The sequence below is a fragment of the Garra rufa genome, chromosome 3, assembly GCF_049309525.1.
Source record: "Garra rufa chromosome 3, GarRuf1.0, whole genome shotgun sequence".
In the NCBI taxonomy this organism is placed as follows: domain Eukaryota; kingdom Metazoa; phylum Chordata; class Actinopteri; order Cypriniformes; family Cyprinidae; genus Garra; species Garra rufa.
The window spans coordinates 55,865,680-55,883,733 of record NC_133363.1 but is presented as its reverse complement, the minus strand read 5'-3'; the positions used below and the strand labels follow the sequence as shown (position 1 = coordinate 55,883,733).

The window sequence follows — 18,054 nt, the reverse complement described above, 5'->3', positions numbered from 1 at the left end:
GTGAAAACACACCCACAATTCACTTTTACTTCTAATTGCAAACTGATAAGTTGTGTATGCTATGTGCCATTTATATACACAAAATATTAATAGGCTATTAATGGCTTAAATCAACCAAAAATGACAGTAAAGGCTATTTTAATGCTACAAAAGACTTGTATTTCAAATAAATGCTATTCTTTGTGTTTATTAGATAATCCAAGGGGAAAACGTGAATGTTTCTTAAACTGACAATCAGCATATTAAAAAGATTTCTAAAGGATCATGTGACACTGAAGACTGAAAATCCATCTTTGTCTTCACAGGATTAAATTAGGTTTTAAAATATATGAATAAATTTCACTTTTCATTGGTCCCCTCTACATTATACTTTTAATACATATTAATACTTTTTCCATTTAATAAAATTAAATACAGCTGAAGTCCATACACATACACAATGCAGAATCTGCAAAATGGTAATTATTTTACCAGAATATGAAGGATCATACAAAATGCATGTTATTTTTTAATTAGTACTGACCTGAGTAAAATAGTCACATAAAAGACGTTTATAATACACAAGAGAACATAATAGTTGAATTTATAAAAAATTACCCTGTTCAAAATAAACATGTAAGTATCTTCTGTAGCGTCTAAAGGGCAGTGCTACATGAAAAAAAGGATATTTAGGCAAAATGAGAAAAATATACACATCTTCATTCTGTTCAAAAGTTTACACCCCTGGCTCTTAATACAATTTCCTTCTTGAGCATTATAACGTTTGAATCTTCTGAAAAGATGGATCTCAGTATAATACAGTCATTGTTGGAATGGGTTTAAATACTGAAAAAAACACAGTTTAAAGAACAGCGGGCAGTTTAACTCTTCAGGACAAACAAGGGACTCATGAACAACTATCACTAAACAAAAAAACACAGACATATTGTTTTCTCTCGTGGACTATATGTAAACATCTTTTATGTGAAATATCTTACTCAGGTCAGTACTGAATAAAAAATAACAAGCATTTTGTATGATCCCTGTTAATTTGGTGAAATAATGACCATTTTGCAGATTCTACAAGGTGTAAACTTTTGATTTCAACTGTATGTTACTGTATGTTAATTAACATAGTTATATAATTCTAACTCTACACTGAGTTTAGTTTACGTTAGTTTAGTGAACTCATTATCACTTTGAGTCTCTGAATGAGACCCTCTTGACTGCAGTGACTATCTCGACCACTAAACTGCAAACCTGGTCACCAGTCTGTGTGAATGTCACACCTCAAGTGCAATCTGCTAATGGAGTTTATTAAGCATCATTAAACATCATTAAGGTCAATTATGCTGCTTAGCTCTTTGAAATACAACCCCATACAAACAACTACCAGCAGTTTTGAATTTTTAGACTGAGGATTGTGACTGTATCTTATATATAATTCACTGTAGTCTGCTTCCACATATAATGGGAATCATCATATGATTAAACTCAACTGTTTTACCTTACTAGTTTAACCTAAAAGATATAAAAGTATTTGAAAACACAGTTATTTGATATACATTTTTTAAAATGTTGTTAAAAGAAGTCTCTTATGTTGACAAAGTCTGCATTTATTTGAATAAAAACACAGTAAAAACAGTAATGCTGTAAAATATTATTACAAGTTAAAATAACTGTTTTCTATGTTAATATATATTAAAATGTAATTTATTTCTGTAATTTAAAGCTGAAATTTCAGCATCATTACTCCAGTCTTCAGTGTCACATGATCCTTTAGAAATCAAGAAACGTTTTTAAATGATCAAAGTTGAATTATCAGAGGTGTATTTCTTAGATAAATCAAAATCGATTAAACATTGTTTGGTCAGTTGCACATAAGGAGTCTTCTGGCAGAGTAGCTGCGCTGGTTTGTTGTTTTGAAGAGGAGTCAAAATTCACACCTCTGCTCCTGCAGCCTCTCAGAGTCTTTCCCAGACAGACCCAAGCCGAGTCCTGGGGTCTGAGAGACAGCGATGGCTACCGTAAGCCTGCAGAGGTGTCACCTCGCACCTCTGAGTCCAACATATAAACCTCCAGCCCTCCGTCCAGCCTTCATTCACCCTCAGAGTCACAATATGGAAAGCTCAAGACACAACCAGCAGAACCAGTGGAGCTGTTCGAGCTCAGAGTCAGAGTTTTACAGCGTTTCTTCTCCAGACACAGTTTCTCCAGATCCGTCTATGGACCAGGGCTTCTCCCCGTCTCACCAGGCCCAGCCTGCATGCTCAAAATCAGTCAAACCTGCAGGTGCTGTTAAGAGGAAACGCAGATTACGGCTGAAGAACCCGAGCGAGCAACGCCAGAATGCTAGTGAGAAGGAGAAGCTGAGGATGAGGGATCTGACCAAGGCTCTTCACCATCTCAGGACCTACCTGCCTCCGTCCGTAGCTCCCGTAGGGCAAACCCTCACCAAGATTGAGACGCTACGCCTCACCATACGCTACATCTCGTTTTTGTCTGCTCAGCTGGGTCTCAGTGAAGAAGAGCTGAACCATAGGAAGAACTCCATGAACTCCGGCGCCTGCTCTCATTCTCCAGAGATCGTTGGTTATTTTCAGTGCAGGTCTATGGCTGGAGATTGGGTTGAGCATGGGCAATATGATGGACGGTATGAGGGATGCTCTGGTCATACACAGCAATGTGATGAGATCAACATGGATCAGTTTGGTGGTTCCTCACAGCAGCATTCAACAGAGCAAAACTTCTCTGCAAATATAGACGGCTTCCTCCAGTCTCAACAGTGTGCTCAAACAACACAAGCATATCAGGTATGTAAAGAATGCTTAAAATGATTGTATATATTTTAATATAATTTTTAAAATAATTTATTGTAGTATAATATTTGTATTATATTTACATATAATTTATATATATTTATATAATTATAATGATTATATAATTATACATTTAAAAAATAAATAAATAAATAAATATATATATATATATATATATATATATATAAATTCTGGAAAATTATATGCAGTAAAATAATCAATATTTATGTACAGAATCATGTATTTATACATTACATTTTAGTATTACTTATAATTATATTATATAATTATGCATTTAAATTTAATGTATCAAATGTATGTGTATATATATATATATATATATATATATATATATATATATATATATATATATATATATTATGGAAAATGATATGATATATAAATAGTGTAGAAGCTGTAAAATAATCAATATTTATGTACAAAATCATCACATTACATTTTAGTATTACTTAATCATTTTTTAAGGTGAGAGGACCAAATAAATATTTAGCTGAACTTTAGCTTAAGTTTAATTAGCTCAAGAAATAAAATAAAAAAAATTGAACAACTGACCTTTAGGTGTCGCTAAACACCTGGTTCATTGGTGTAAGTTCATATTATTTTTAGATACTTTACATGTAACTGGTCACTATTCTTACTTTTTTCAGCACTTTAAATAGCCCAAACCTTCAGGGAAAAAATGAAAATAATTAATTAATAAAAGGAAAATTAACAAAGAAATAAATAGCTTGATAAAAACAAATATAATTGATTTTGAACTATCTTCATACTGAATATTGAACAAATTTCACAGTTAAAAATGAACAAATCAAGCAAGCAAACTTAGATGTACTCTATTCTGACCAATTCTCTATCCTCTGTTTCAGGTTTATGGCAGAAACTTTGGCTATCATCTTGTTCCTCAAGCTTACTGGAGCTGACAGCAGAAACGTCTCCATCACACCCAATGCAAAACGGCAATACCTACTACTGTATTGTGTACAGTTAATGGATGTGGATGTTTGGCTTGTGAAAGCAATAAATGTGAACCAAAGTTAATCCTGTTATTCTTATAATTTAAATGATATGTGTTGTCCATGTCTGTTCTATGTAAATACAAAACTATATTTGATACGTATTTATAATAAAACATGTATTATTCAAAATTGTTTCTTCTTATTTTGTGTTCTTTATTGATATTTACAAATCCTACACTGGAGTTTCAGACATATTGACCACAATACAAAGATGTTTTGTCTTTTAAAGAAATATTCTGTTCTATATATTCTAAATATACTATTTAGAATAACTGTTTTCTATTTGAATGTATTAAAATGTAATTTATTTCTGTGATCAAAGCTAAATTTTTAGCATCATTACTCAACTCCTTCAGAAATCATTCTAATATTCTAATATTAAAATTCTGATTTGCTGCTTAAAATTTTATTATTATTATTATTATTATTATTATTATTATGTTGAAAACAGCTGAGTAGAATTTTTTGAGGTTTCTTTAATAAATAGAAGTTCAGAGGAACAACGTTTATGTTTCTTCTGTAACATTATGTCTTTATAATCACTTTTGATCAATTAAAGCCTTGCTAAATAAAAGTATTAATTTCTATAAATTCTTTCCCAGAAAAAAAAAAAATATATATATATATACTGACTATATACTGAATAGTATAGTGTACAATGGTACAAACGCTTTTTATTTTAGATAAATGCTGATCTTATAAGAAGATGTACTCAGCTGTTTTAAATATTGATAATAATAATAATAATAATAATAATAATAATAATAATAATAATAATAATAATAATAATAATAATGATAAAAACAATTCTTGAACAGCAAATCAGCATATTAGAATGATTTCTGAAGGATCATGTGACACTGAAAACCGGAGTAATGATGCTGAAAATACAGCTTTGATCACAGGAATAAATTACTTTTTAAAGAATATTCAAATAGAAAGCAGTGATTTTAAATAATAAAAATTTTAATGATTTTACTGTATTTTGATCAAATAAATGCAGGCTTGGTGAGCAGAAGAGACTTCTTTAATAAAAACATCAAAAAATCTTACTGTTCAAAAACTTTAGACTGGTAGTGTATATGTTTAGCCTATAAAAAAAAATAATAATAAAAAAGATTTTTATTTAATTTCTTTTTATGTGTGGTGATTATCCTGTCCTTTGGGTCTAAACAAAACCTTAAAATTCGCCCTCTATTGGTCATCAAGTATACAGCTTTTATATAAACTGGCCTTTATAATTTATAAATTTACATAATATAGTGGTCAGCTATTATATTTGTAGAGATCAATCACGTAAAGTCAGCTATAAAATGACACAAATAGTATTTTGTCCCTGTAAACAACTTTTGGTTTAGGTTACTTAATGTGGAAACTCATGTCCCACTATGCTCCTCAACTACTTCCGGATTCAGGAAAAAAATCCAACCTGCCAGCAGATGTCAGTAAAGTATAAAAAGTAAAACATAAACATGCTTCTTTTTGTTATCTTTAGAAATGTAGTGTTGACAACAAAAGACAATGTTACGTTTTTTTTTTTTTTACTTAATATAGTAGTTATCGTTTGTAAATTGATGATTGACCGCGTAACATTAACGTCTTTAATATTTGACCTGGCTGTTGCTCATAAGACGTAGCCTAATTTTTAATACGAGGGCGGATTTATGTCATAATGACCACTTGAATATATATTTTGAATGCCTAAATGAAATTGAATCGGTGTAGAAATATAACTGACCAATCAGTCAACGCAGAAGTGATACTGTATTTTACGCGGATGAAAACAAGGCTGTGACTGAGAGATAGACTTGCAGTCTTTACAATGACAAGCACAGTATGAAGGTAAAAATATTAAATAATCGTATTTAAAGAAACGAAGTAAACAATATGACCAAACTTTCGTCGAAGCAGGATAACAAAGGTACGTTGTGACAACCGTAAAAGTGAAATTCTGTATTCGTTTACAACGTAGTTTTGTGAGTAACTTCGATGTGGCAAATAAAAATGCTTTTCTTACTTAGATTTTTTGTCTTGTTTCAAAAATATCTATTTATTTTTAAATCAAGAGTTATTTTCTAGACGAGTAAAAATTATTGTCTTGTTTTCAGAAAAAAAAAACAAGTCAGAATTAAGTGTGTTTTCGCTTGAAACAAGCTAAATAATCTGCCAATAGGGTAAGAAAAATTATCTTGTTTCCAATTTGAAATAAGATTTCTTGGTTTGCTAACCTTGTTCTAAGCAAAAACTCACTTAATTTTGACTTGTTTTTTCTGAAAACAAGAAAATATTTTTTCCTTGTCTAGAAAATCCTTCTTAATTTAAGAATTTTTAGATATTTTGGCTGGAAAAAGACAAAAAAAATCTAAGTATTAAAAAAAAAAAGATTATTATGTTGTCTGTCAGTGTCATTTACTTGTGATCATATGTGACCCTGGACCACAAAACCAGTCATAAGGGTCAAGGGTCATCTGAAAGCTGAATAGATAAGCTTTGCACTGATGTATGGTTTGTTAGAATAGGACAATATTTGGCAGAGACACAATCTGAGGGTACAAAAAAATCTAAATAATGAAAAAGCAATTTAAAAGTTGTCCAAATTAAGTTCAATGTTCAATTAATCAATGCATATTACAAATAAAAAAAATGTTCAAAAGTTTAAAAGTAGGAAATTTACAAAATATCTTTATGGAACATTATCTTTACTTTAATATCCTAATGATTTTTGGCATAAAAGAAAAATCAATCATTTTGACCCTTACAATGTATGTTTGGCTATTATACAAATGAGTACTACTTAAGACTGGTTTTGTGGTCCAGGATCAGATTTAAACACAGCCTTGGTGATGATAAGAGACATTTACAAACCAATTTTGTGATTCTGTGCATTAATACATTTGAACTAATATTCAGGCTCCCTCAGAAAACAATGAGTTAAAGTGTTTGGGCAAAATCAATGGAAACTTGATTTGGTTATTTGTTGGTCTGTACTTTAATAACTATTCATAATGGATCTTCACCGCTTTTTGGACGATATTTCGCCCTCATTCGCTGTTTCCACATCTGTTTGCATGTTTACAATGTATTGCCACTAAAGAATGTTTGTTGTGTTCTGATTCAATGAATCTTGTAATTGTATTCACTGCAACTTTAAAGCTGGCACATAACTGCATCATAATAACCAAGCAAATGTGATGTTTCCTGGATAATTGAACTAAAACAATAAGCAGAAAGGAAACCACTTTGACCGCTGATCGCAGATATTAGTTATTTTGTAAGTCGTAGTGTATTCCATCCAAGCTCCAGGCCTGATCCTTCAGAAGTGATGTGTATTAGGTCTGTGACAAGTGAAGCCTATTGCTGCTAATGAAGTTCAACTGACTGTGAAAAGCCCTTCACACCACAAAGTCTAGCCTCAAACCTAGCCCTCGCAATACTCATGTCCTAATGTGAGCGAGCTGCATTTCAAATGCATAGAACAGTTGCGTGTGAATTACGGTATGTTGTGGAATTAGCCCACAAAGTTTATTTTGCCAGCTTGTGAGGGATATTTGATGTGCAAATCCCAATGTCAAATACACACATTCAGCTCTTTCATCTTGGAAGGCAAATACACAATTAAAATGTGTGAATGTGTCACAATCACGCGTTAATCGGCTCATAATCACTTGGGTGTTAAACAAAGTTAGAGGAAATCCCACAAATTAAAGGAATAGTTGTAGCTAAAAATGAAAGCTTACTCTTAGGCCATTCAAGATGTACTGTAGATGAGTTTGTTCCTTCATCAGAACAGATTTGGAGAAATTCATCATTGCATCACTTGCTCACCAATGGATTCTCTGCAGTGAATGGGTGCCGTCAGAATGAGAATTCAAACAGCTGATTAAAACATCGCAATAAATCCATCATTTAGACGTTTTAAACTTTTAACTCTTGTTTCTGGCCAAAATACGTAGCAAAAAAAAAATGCTTTTCTTACTTAGATTTTTTTGTTTCAAAATTAAGTTTTAGCTAATGGGGTAAACTAAATAATCTTGTTTTCTGTTTGAAATAAAATTATTTTGCTTACCCATTGGCAGATTATTTAGCTTGTTTGAAGCAAAAACTCACTTAATTTTGACTTTTTTTTTGAAAACAAGATAATTTTACTTGTCTAAAAAATCCTTCATGATTTAAGAATTTTTAGATATTTTGTCTGGAAACAAGACAAAAAAAAATATAAATAAGAAAAGCATTTTGTGCAGTGTAGACCTTATGATCCATATCCATCCATAGTCTATAATCCAAAAGATCATTCTCTGTTGCTTTCTGACATCAAAGTACACAAACATACTTGTTTCAAACTGTTTTTGTTTGTTAACAGGGCTTGATCTGTTCATATTTCTCTCCTGATTCAGATGAGATGACCTTTTCACTGGAAAAAGCAATATTATGGATAGAGGACCCATAGCTGGAAGCAATGGTTTCGAGGTAAAACATCTTTTGATGGATTTGTTTCTTACAAACACATTTTTTCACTTCATGAGATGGTAACTGATGGACTGGAGTTGTGTGGATTACTTGTGAATCATTGTGATATTTTTTATCAGCTGTTTGGACTCTCATTCTGACGGCACCCATTCACTGCAGAGGATCCATTGATGAGCAAGTGATGCTAAATTTCTCCAAATCTCTTCTGATGAAGAATCAAACTCGTCTACATCTTTGAAGGCCTTTGAGGGTGATTACATTTTCAGCAAATTTTCATTTTTGGATGAACTATTCCTTTAAGTTACATAAGACACACTCTCATTCTGGTAGTTTAGTTTAGTTTATCAAATTTTAGTGTTATATGTGACCCTGGACCACAAAACCAGTCAGGGTCAGTTTTTTTAAAATTGAGATTTATACATCATCTGAAAGTTGAAAAATAAGTTTTCCATGGATGTATGATTTGTTAGGATAGGAAATTTTTTTGGCTCAGATAGAACTATTTGAATATCTGGAACTGAGGGTACATGCGGTAATCGGCTCATAATCACTTGGGTGTTAAACAAAGTTAGTGGAAATCCCACAAATTAAAGGAATAGTTGTAGCTAAAAACAAAAGCTTACTCTCAAGTTTGTTTCTTCATCAGAACAGGTTTGGAGAAATGTATCATTACATCACTTGCTCACCAATTGATCCCTTGCAGTGAATGGGTGCCGTCAGAATGAGAATCCAAACAGCTGATTAAAACATCACAGTAAATCTATCATTTAGACGTTTTAAGTTTTAAACCCTTGATTCTGGCCAAAATACACAGCAAAAAATACTTTTCTTACTTAGATTTTTTACTCTTGTTTCAAAATTAAGTGAGTTTTTACTTGAAACAAGCTAAATAATCTGCCAATGGGGTAAGCAAAATAATCTTGTTTTCTGTTCGAAATAAAAAATACCCCATTGGCAGATTATTTAGAACTCACTTAATTTTGACTTTTTTCTTTAAAAAAAAAAATCATTTTTACTTGTCTAAAAAACCCTTCATGATTTAAGAATTTTTTGATATTTTGGCTGGAAACAAGAAAAAAATCTAAGTAAGAAAAGCATTGTGTGCAGTTTCGTCCTCACAATCCATATCCAGCCATAGTCCATAATCCATAATAACGATTTCTCAAGTGAAAAAGGTCATTCTCTGTTGTTTTTTCTCCCCTGATTCAGAAAAGACAACCTTTTCACTGGAAAAAAGCAATATTATGGGTAGAGGACTCATATTGTAGCTGGAAGCAATGGTTTCGAGTTAAAATGTCTTAATGATGGATTTGTTTCTTACAAACACATTTTTTCACTTCATGAGATGGTAACTGATGGACTGGAGTTGTGTGGGTTACTTGTGAATCATTGTGATATTTTTATCAGCTGTTTGAGGTTGAGTACATTTTCAGCAGATTTTAATTTTTGGATGAACCATTTCTTAAGACACCCTCTCATTCTCGCAGTTTAGTTCGGTTTATCAAATTTCAGTGTTATATGTGACCATGGACCACAAAACTAGTCATAAGGGTAAATTTTTAATATTTTTAACATTTGAGATTTACATTATCTGAAAGTTGAATAAATATGCTTTCCATTGATGTGTGGTTTGTTAGGATAGGACAATATGTGGCTGAGATACAACTATTTAAAAATCTGAAATCCAAGGGTGCGAAAAAATCAAAATATTGAGAAAATCGCCTTTAAAGTTGTACAAATGAAGTTCTTAGCAATGCATATTACTAATCAAAAATTAATAATAGTTTTAATACATTTACAGTAGGAAATTTACAAAATATCTCCATGGAACATGATCTTTACTTAATATCTAAATGGCAAAAAACAAAAATCAACAATTTTGACCCACACTCTTAAAAAAAGGTGCTTTAAAAGGTTCTTCACAGTGATGCCATAGAATAACCATTTTTGGTTCCAAAAAAGGACCATCTCTTTCTTACCACTTTTTAATCTGAAGAACCTTCCTTTGCCACAAAGAACCTTTTGTGAAACAGAAAGGTTCTTAAAATGTTAAAGGTTCTTTATGGAACCATTTAGACATAAAGGTTCTTCTACGACATTGTGAAGCACCTTTATTTTTAAGAGTGCATACAATGTATTATTGCCTATTGCTACAAATATACCCATGCTACTTTTGACTGGTTTTGTGGTCCAGGGTCACATGTCAGTTCAAAACAGCATGTCTGTCAGTAGTCCATGAGAACTTTCTGAACTAACACCGTAAACCTTTCTGAGGTGTGACTTCACACCTTTGATTGAGAAACTACACAATCTTCTTAGTTAAAATAGTCATTTACAATTAAACTAATACATAATTTGTGATCACATTCATTGAGCACATCAATGAGATCTTTCGTATAAAATTACAGCATATATAATTTGTGTTTATATCTATATATATGTGTGTTTCTGTTGTTGCAGGAGTCAAATGCGACACTTCTGTTTGTGGGAACTGCAGTCAGTGATCTCGTCCAGCACCATCATCTGCTTCATCACTACAGGAGCCCTAAGAAGGTGTCATTTTCAGACCCCTGAGGTCAAAACTTCTTGTCTAGCTATGAATGTAATCAAAATGGTGTTAATCATGTTAACATGAAGGAGCGGGTGTGATGGGATTGTGTTTTTCTCATGCCCCTCTTCTCACATGTTTTGATAGAAGCCAGATTTACTGATAAATCCTAATGATTAAATCCTATATTATCTGCTGGTAGAGCTACTGTGTTTGCTAGTCAGGGGATGAATTGTATTTGTAATTTGAGACGGAAACATCTTTGACCTGAATCAAACATGTCATCGGTAGTAAATAAGCACTGACCTTGAAAAACCCAGGGACATCTGAGCTCTAGAGTCTGAGTTCATAATGAAAACACACATAGAAATTCTTCAGACATAGTGCAGCGCTGAAGCCATTGCTGCATTTCTCAGAAATGCTGTATAGATGTGACGATTTAACTGTTCTGCACTTGGCGTTTCAATTCTAGCTTTGTACTGTGTTGCTGACTAATAACATGGACATCAAGATTTATGTTAAAATCTATAGATGATTAATGGAAAGTGCTGTAACTATTAGCATTATTCATTCATTATTATTCTGTATGTTTCTCAGTATTTTTAGATCATATTTTAGGTTTCTTTCAGTTCACTAAAACAGTCTTTTGAAAATACATGCAATTTTAAGAATTAAAAAAAATTACATGTAGTTGCTCTTCAAATTTAGTATTTGAAATGGCAAGTGATACACACACACACACACACACATATATATATATATATATATAAAGAAGTATTTTATTCAGCATTTATTTGATCAAAAAACAGTAAAATAATAATATTTTAAAATCGTTACAATTTAAAATAACTTTTATATTTTAATTAGTGCTGTCAAAATGCTTTTATTTTATTTTTACCACTAAATAATAAGATTAAAATACAAATTTCTATCAAAGGCACATACAAACATTGCTCACATCCACATAAATAGTTTTGCATTATTTGTGCTGTTATTAAGTAAAAATAAAGTAATATTTTAATGTTAAAATAGAAAACAATAACAAAATTGAAATAACAAATTACATTTTGAAATAAATATTTACATTTTAAATGGCATTTTTACGAGTGCTGTCAATCAATAAGAAAAAATTGACTAATAAATCAGACATTTTTTTCTGAAATTAATCACGATCAATCCCACATAACATTAAAGTTTTTAAATATACTTTTTAGTGCTGTTAAAATTATACAATTATACAATATATATATAAATATGTATATACTTGATTTTTAATCATATTTTAGATCTCATTTTCGTCTTTTTTTGCTTTGTTTATTAAACTTTTACTTTGTTTATTTACTTTTTTAGTGCTGTCAAAATTAGCACATTAACGCAGGCAATTTCTTTTTTTCATTTTAACGGAAATAAAAATATTTAACTTATAAATATATATAATCTGATAGTGTATATATTGGGATATATATATTAATATATATACATATATATATATATATATATATATATATATATATATATATATATTAATATTACTTTATTACTTGATTTTTAATCATATTTTAGATCTCATTTCATCTTTCACTTTTTTTTTGCTTTGTTAATTAAACTTACTTTGTTTATTAAACTTTTTAGTGCTGTCAAAATTAGCGAGTTAACGCAGGCAATTTCTTATTTTTTTTCAGTGTAATAGCAATAAAAATATTTAATTAATAGTGTATATATTGGGCATCGAGATTAGTTCAAATTTATTTTTTGCTTACTTTGCTTACTTTTTTAAAAACTTTTATAATAATAACAGGGTAAAAATACAAGATAAAAATACAGGAGAATAATGAAAAAATATTGTTCCTACACCCAAACTCCCAACTTAAAATTAACATAAAATAAACTAGTTACATATAAAATACACACATATGAAAAATAAACAACATCCAAAAATGTACTCAATACCTAATTATACTGTAATATAGACTAAAGGCCATTGAAATTTTGGCACATAAAAAAATAAATACAACCTCACGTTATGTCAATCGAGTTTACACACTGCCTCCAAAACTTTCGTCCATCATAAAAAAATTCAGATCAGGTTTTCTGCTTTTTCACATCCGTATCAAGCATTTTGATAGGAATGGATGACGAATATAGAAAAAAAAAAAACGAAAAAACATACGGAAATTTCGGACTCAGTGTGCAGTGACTTTAAGTCTGTAATTTAGAGCATGTAAATTAATTTTACAAAGTATACATGTAATAAAAAAATTGCTCTTTAAATTTAGAACAGTATTTTAATACAATGTATATAAATGTGACCCTGGAACACAAAACCAGTCATAATGGTACATTTTTTTAAAATGGAGATTTATACATCATCTGAAATCTGAATAAATAAGCTTTCCATTGATGTATGGTTTCTTAGGACAATATTTGGCTGAGATACAACTATCTGAAAATCTGGAATCTGAGGGTGCAAATAATAATAATAAAAAAATATATAAATAAAAATATTGAGAAATCGAAAGTTGTCCAAATCAAGTTCTTAGCAATGCATATTACTAATCAAAAATTAAGTTATATTTATGGTAGGAAATTTATAAAATATCTTCATGGAACATGATCTTGACTTAATATCCTAATGATTTTTGGCTTAAAAGAAGTAATTTTGACCCATACAATGAATTTTTGGCTATTGCTACAAATGTACCCGTGCTAATTATGGCTGGTTTTGTAGTTCAGGGTCACATATATGCAAAATAACTTTTCCATATCACCGTAGATGTATATATGTGTAAAATATTTACATTTTACACATATACAGTCTGCCTATCTATCTATCTATCTATCTATCTATCTATCTATCTATCTATCTATCTATCTATCTATCTATCTATCTATCTATCTATCTATCTATCTATCTATCTATCTATCTCTTAATTAAAATTGCAAGGGTTGTGTGCTCAGGCAGTTTCTGCTCCTCACACCTCACATCTGAGGCAGGAGAAGCTCCTCTTTCCCACAGACCCCCTAGTTCTGGTGTCACTTCTCCTCTCAAGTACTGACTGGGATCCTCTGAGGTGCCAACTCGCACCTCTCAGAGGATATATACAGGAGTAACACGGCCCACCAGCAACCACAACCTCATTCAGCAAAGACCTTCTCAACTCAACAGCCATGGATATCTCCAGCTCTTCCCTTCAGCTCCAAAACAGCAGCTCTTTCCTGTTTGACTGCGAGAACCTTCTGGATCAGAGCTATGCCGTATCAGATGCAGGCTACTACAGCGCCTGCAGCAGCCTGTCTCCAGCCTCTTCCATAGACTCCTGCAGTTTCTCCCCTCCGGCCTACCCTTGTGGAGCAGGACAAGACATACCACAGATCTTTCCACAGCAGGAAAAGAACAAGGTCCAGCAGTCCAAGAGAACCGGACGGCCAAGGTCCAAATTCCCTGGAGTGAAACGGCAAACTGCAAGTGAGCGGGAGAAGCTGAGGATGAGGGATCTGACCAAAGCTTTGCATCACCTCAGAACGTACCTGCCTGCATCAGTGGCTCCTGTTGGAAAAACCTTGACCAAGATTGAGACCCTGCGGCTCACTATTGAGTACATCTCATGCCTGTCTGCTCAGCTCGAACTTGGTGACGACGAGGCGAATCGTGGAGCCCAGGCCGAGGTCAATGCTGCTTCAACCATGTTTGACAGCTTTACTGCGACTCCTTCAGTTACTCAAAGTTTACCAGCTCAGCAGTTCCCATCTATGGCCTGTTATCAGGTATGTACATTGTACTTCAACACTATTTATATACTATTTTAAATAATACTTACTATGAAATATTTTAATATGTAGTGAATTTATACTTTATAGCCAATATTGTACTTTTAAGTGTTGTTTTGTTCTTTTATAGCTGTTATATGTGACCCTGGACGACAAAAAGTCTTAAGTAGCACAGAAATATTTGTAGCAATAGCCAAAAATACATTTTATGGGTCAAATTTGTTGATTTTTCTTTTATGCCAAAAATCATCAATTTCCTACCATAAATATATCAAAACTTAATTTTTGATTAGTAATATGCATTGTTAAGAAATTTGAACAACTTTAAAGGCGATTTTCTCAGTATTTAAAATTTTTTGCACCCTCAGATTCCTGATTTTCTAATAGTTGTATCTCATTCAAATATTGTACTATTCTAACAAACCATACATAAATGGAAAGCTTATTTATTCAGTCAATTTCAAAAAATAACCTTTATGACTGGTTTTGTGGTCCAGGGTCACATATTTATAAAATAATTTTAAATTATAATAATAATGATTCAATTTTTTGTGTTTAAAAAATGTAACTGAATAAAAAAACGTTCCTGCTCTTTTTCTTAATTTGATCTCTATTTTATTTTCCAGACTCAGAATCCAGTCGAAGGCGATTTCCTTTCATTCCCAGCTCAGGATTTTTGGCTTCTGGAGCAACAGAATTTCTTCCACGGATAGTGCTGATCAAAAGGGACTGAAATGCACGATCTGAATGCAAATATTAATTTGTGAAATGTTTGTAAGATAATGAAAATTTAAGACTTATATATTTGTAAATATGTTTGTACAGATATTTATATTTTTCAATTAAAAAAAATATATTAATATTTATAATCTCAATTTTCCAGCAAATAAAGCCTTGCAAAATCTTACATCACTTTTATGAGTTGTTTTTTAACATTACATACCAATGATTTCAATATTATGCCTTTTAATCAATGTACACCATAGAGCAGATCCACTGAAAGAGTTAGTTCACGCAAAAATGAAAATTAGCCCATTATTTACTCACCCTCCAGGCATCCTAGGTGTATGACTTCCTTCTATCAGACGAATCCATTCGGAGTGATATTAAAATTATCCTGCCATTTCCAAGAATTAGAATTGCATGGATAGGTGTTTCTCTTCATCAGTGCAAAACAAGTCCAATAAAGTGCATCCATCCATAATAAAAAGTGTTTCACATGGCTCCGGGGGTTGAATAAAGGCTTCCTGTAGCAAATCGATGCATTTTTGTGAGAAAAATATCCATATTCAAAACATAATCTACATCATCCGCCCAGAGCTGCTTCCGTGTACAACAGTGAGCGCAAGCTAGATTAAAGAGATTATTACATTTTAAATATGGATATTGTTCTTACAAAAACACATTGATTCACTACAGAAGGCCTTTATTCAACCCCCTTTATAAAGTGAATGCACTTTATTGGACTTGTTTGTTGAAGAGAAACACCCACCCATGCAATTCTAAAGCTTGGAAATGGCAGGATAATTTTAATATAACTCCGATTGGATTTGTCTGAAAGAAGGAAGTCATATACACCTAAGATGGCTTGGGGCTGAGTAAATAATGGGCTAATTTTCATTTTTTGAGTGCACCTTACCTTACCGTTTAAGCAGCATCCCAATGAGAGACAGCTGTGATGGTCATTCCACGTTGTAATTCACACGTTTAAGGAAACACCCCTGCGGAGTGAGCATTAATGTGGGCAGGAAAGTAAACTAACTCTCACAGGTGAGATCCTTTAATACCCCTCAGACTGTAAACGCAGCTCTGTGGGGCTCTTCTTCTGAAATGCAAGGCCTGATGCCTCTTTCAAGACAAAAAGATAAACAGGTTTCATGATATTTTAAATTCTTTTTTATCTTAAAGGAACAGTTTACACAAAAATGAAAAGTTTCTGCAAATTCCATCAGGGAATCCAAGATGTAGGTGAGTTTGTTTCTTCATCAGAACAGATTTGGAGAAAATTGGCATTATATAATTTTCTCACTAATGGATCCTCTGCAGTGAATAGGTGCTGTTAGAATGAGAGTCCAAACAGCTGATAAAAACATTACAATAATTCACAAGTAATCCATTTAATAACGTCTTGCAAAGTGAAAATCTGTGTGTTTGTAAATAACAAATCCAGCATTAAGGCATTTTTCCTTTAAACCATCGTTTCTGGCCAAAATACAAGTCCATAATCCATAATAACGCTTCCTCCATTTTCACGGCACCCATTTACTGCAAATGATTCATTGGTGAGCAAGTGATGCAATGCTAAATTTCTCAGAATCTGTTCCAAACTCCTCTACATCTTGGATGAGTACATTTTCAGCAGCTCTATGAGGCTCTTCTTCTGAAATTCAAGGCCTGATGCATCTTTTAAGCCAAAAAGATAAAGAGGTTTCGTGATATTTTAAAATTCTTTTTTATTTAAAGGAACAGTTCACACAAAAATGAAAATTTTCTGAAAATTCCATCAGGGAATCCAAGATCTAGGTGAGTTTGTTTCTTCATCAGAACAGATTTGGAGAAATTTGGCAGTGTATCATTTGCTCAGCAATAGATTCTCTGCAGTGAATGGGTGCCGTCAGAATGAGATTCCAAACAGCAGATAAAAACATTACAATAATTCACAAGTAATCCATTAAATAACTTCTTGCAAAGTGAAAATCTGTGTGTTTGTAAATAACAAATCCAGCATTAAGGCATTTTGCCTTTAAACCATCGTTTCTGACCAATATATATATATATATATATATATATATATATATATATATATATATATATATATATATATATACCAAAGTCCATAATCCATAATAACGCTTCCTCTGTTCTGACGGCACCCATTAACTGCAGAGGATTCATTGGTGAGCAAGTGATGCAATGCCAAATTTCTCCAAATCTGTTCCAATATCATCTACTCTTTGGATGAGTACATTTTCAGCAGCTCTGTAGGGCTCTTCTTCTGAAATGCAAGGCCTGATGTCTCTTTCAAGCAAAAAATGAAAAGTTTCTGAAAATTCCATCAGGGAATCCAAGATCTAGGTGAGTTTGTTTCTTCATCAGAACAAATTTGGAGAAATTTTGCATTATATAATTTGCTCACCAATGGATCCTCTGCAGTGAATGGGTGCCATCAGGACAGCTGACAAAAACATTACAATAATTCACAAGTAATCCATCAAATAACATCTTTCGAAGGAAAAAATCTGTGTGTTTGTAAGAAACAAATCCAGCATTAAGGCATTTTGCCTTTAAACCATTGTTTCTGGCCAAAATACGAGTCCATAATCCATAATAGTGCTTCCTTCATTCTGACGGCACCCATTCACTGCAGAGGATCCATTGGTGAACAAGTGATGCAGTGCTAAATTTCTAAATCTTAAATCTGTTCCAAAATCATCTA

General features: G+C 32.1%; 2 protein-coding genes across 2 annotated transcripts; both read left to right on the top strand.

Annotated features, from left to right (window-relative positions):
* Positions 1 to 1,997: 1,997 nt before the first annotated feature.
* mespba (mesoderm posterior ba) lies at positions 1,998 to 3,739 on the top strand. Its single transcript, XM_073836706.1, has 2 exons — positions 1,998 to 2,792; positions 3,686 to 3,739. The coding sequence occupies exons 1-2, from the start codon at positions 1,998 to 2,000 to the stop codon at positions 3,737 to 3,739; spliced, it is 849 nt and encodes a 282-aa protein (XP_073692807.1).
* A 10,279-nt stretch (positions 3,740 to 14,018) lies between these two features.
* On the top strand, positions 14,019 to 15,331 carry LOC141331313 (uncharacterized). The gene is made up of 2 exons (XM_073836334.1): positions 14,019 to 14,615; positions 15,245 to 15,331. The coding sequence occupies exons 1-2, from the start codon at positions 14,019 to 14,021 to the stop codon at positions 15,329 to 15,331; spliced, it is 684 nt and encodes a 227-aa protein (XP_073692435.1).
* The last annotated feature ends 2,723 nt before the right edge of the window (positions 15,332 to 18,054 follow it).

Excerpts from the sequence above, each read along its gene's own strand:
- mespba (XM_073836706.1), top strand. The coding sequence starts at position 1,998 with ATGGCTACCGTAAGCCTGCAGAGGTGTCACCTCGCACCTCTGAGTCCA. Across the intron at positions 2,793-3,685 it reads AAACAACACAAGCATATCAG|GTTTATGGCAGAAACTTTGG; the intron begins GTATGTAAAGAA and ends CCTCTGTTTCAG.
- LOC141331313 (XM_073836334.1), top strand. The coding sequence starts at position 14,019 with ATGGATATCTCCAGCTCTTCCCTTCAGCTCCAAAACAGCAGCTCTTTC. Across the intron at positions 14,616-15,244 it reads CATCTATGGCCTGTTATCAG|ACTCAGAATCCAGTCGAAGG; the intron begins GTATGTACATTG and ends TTTATTTTCCAG.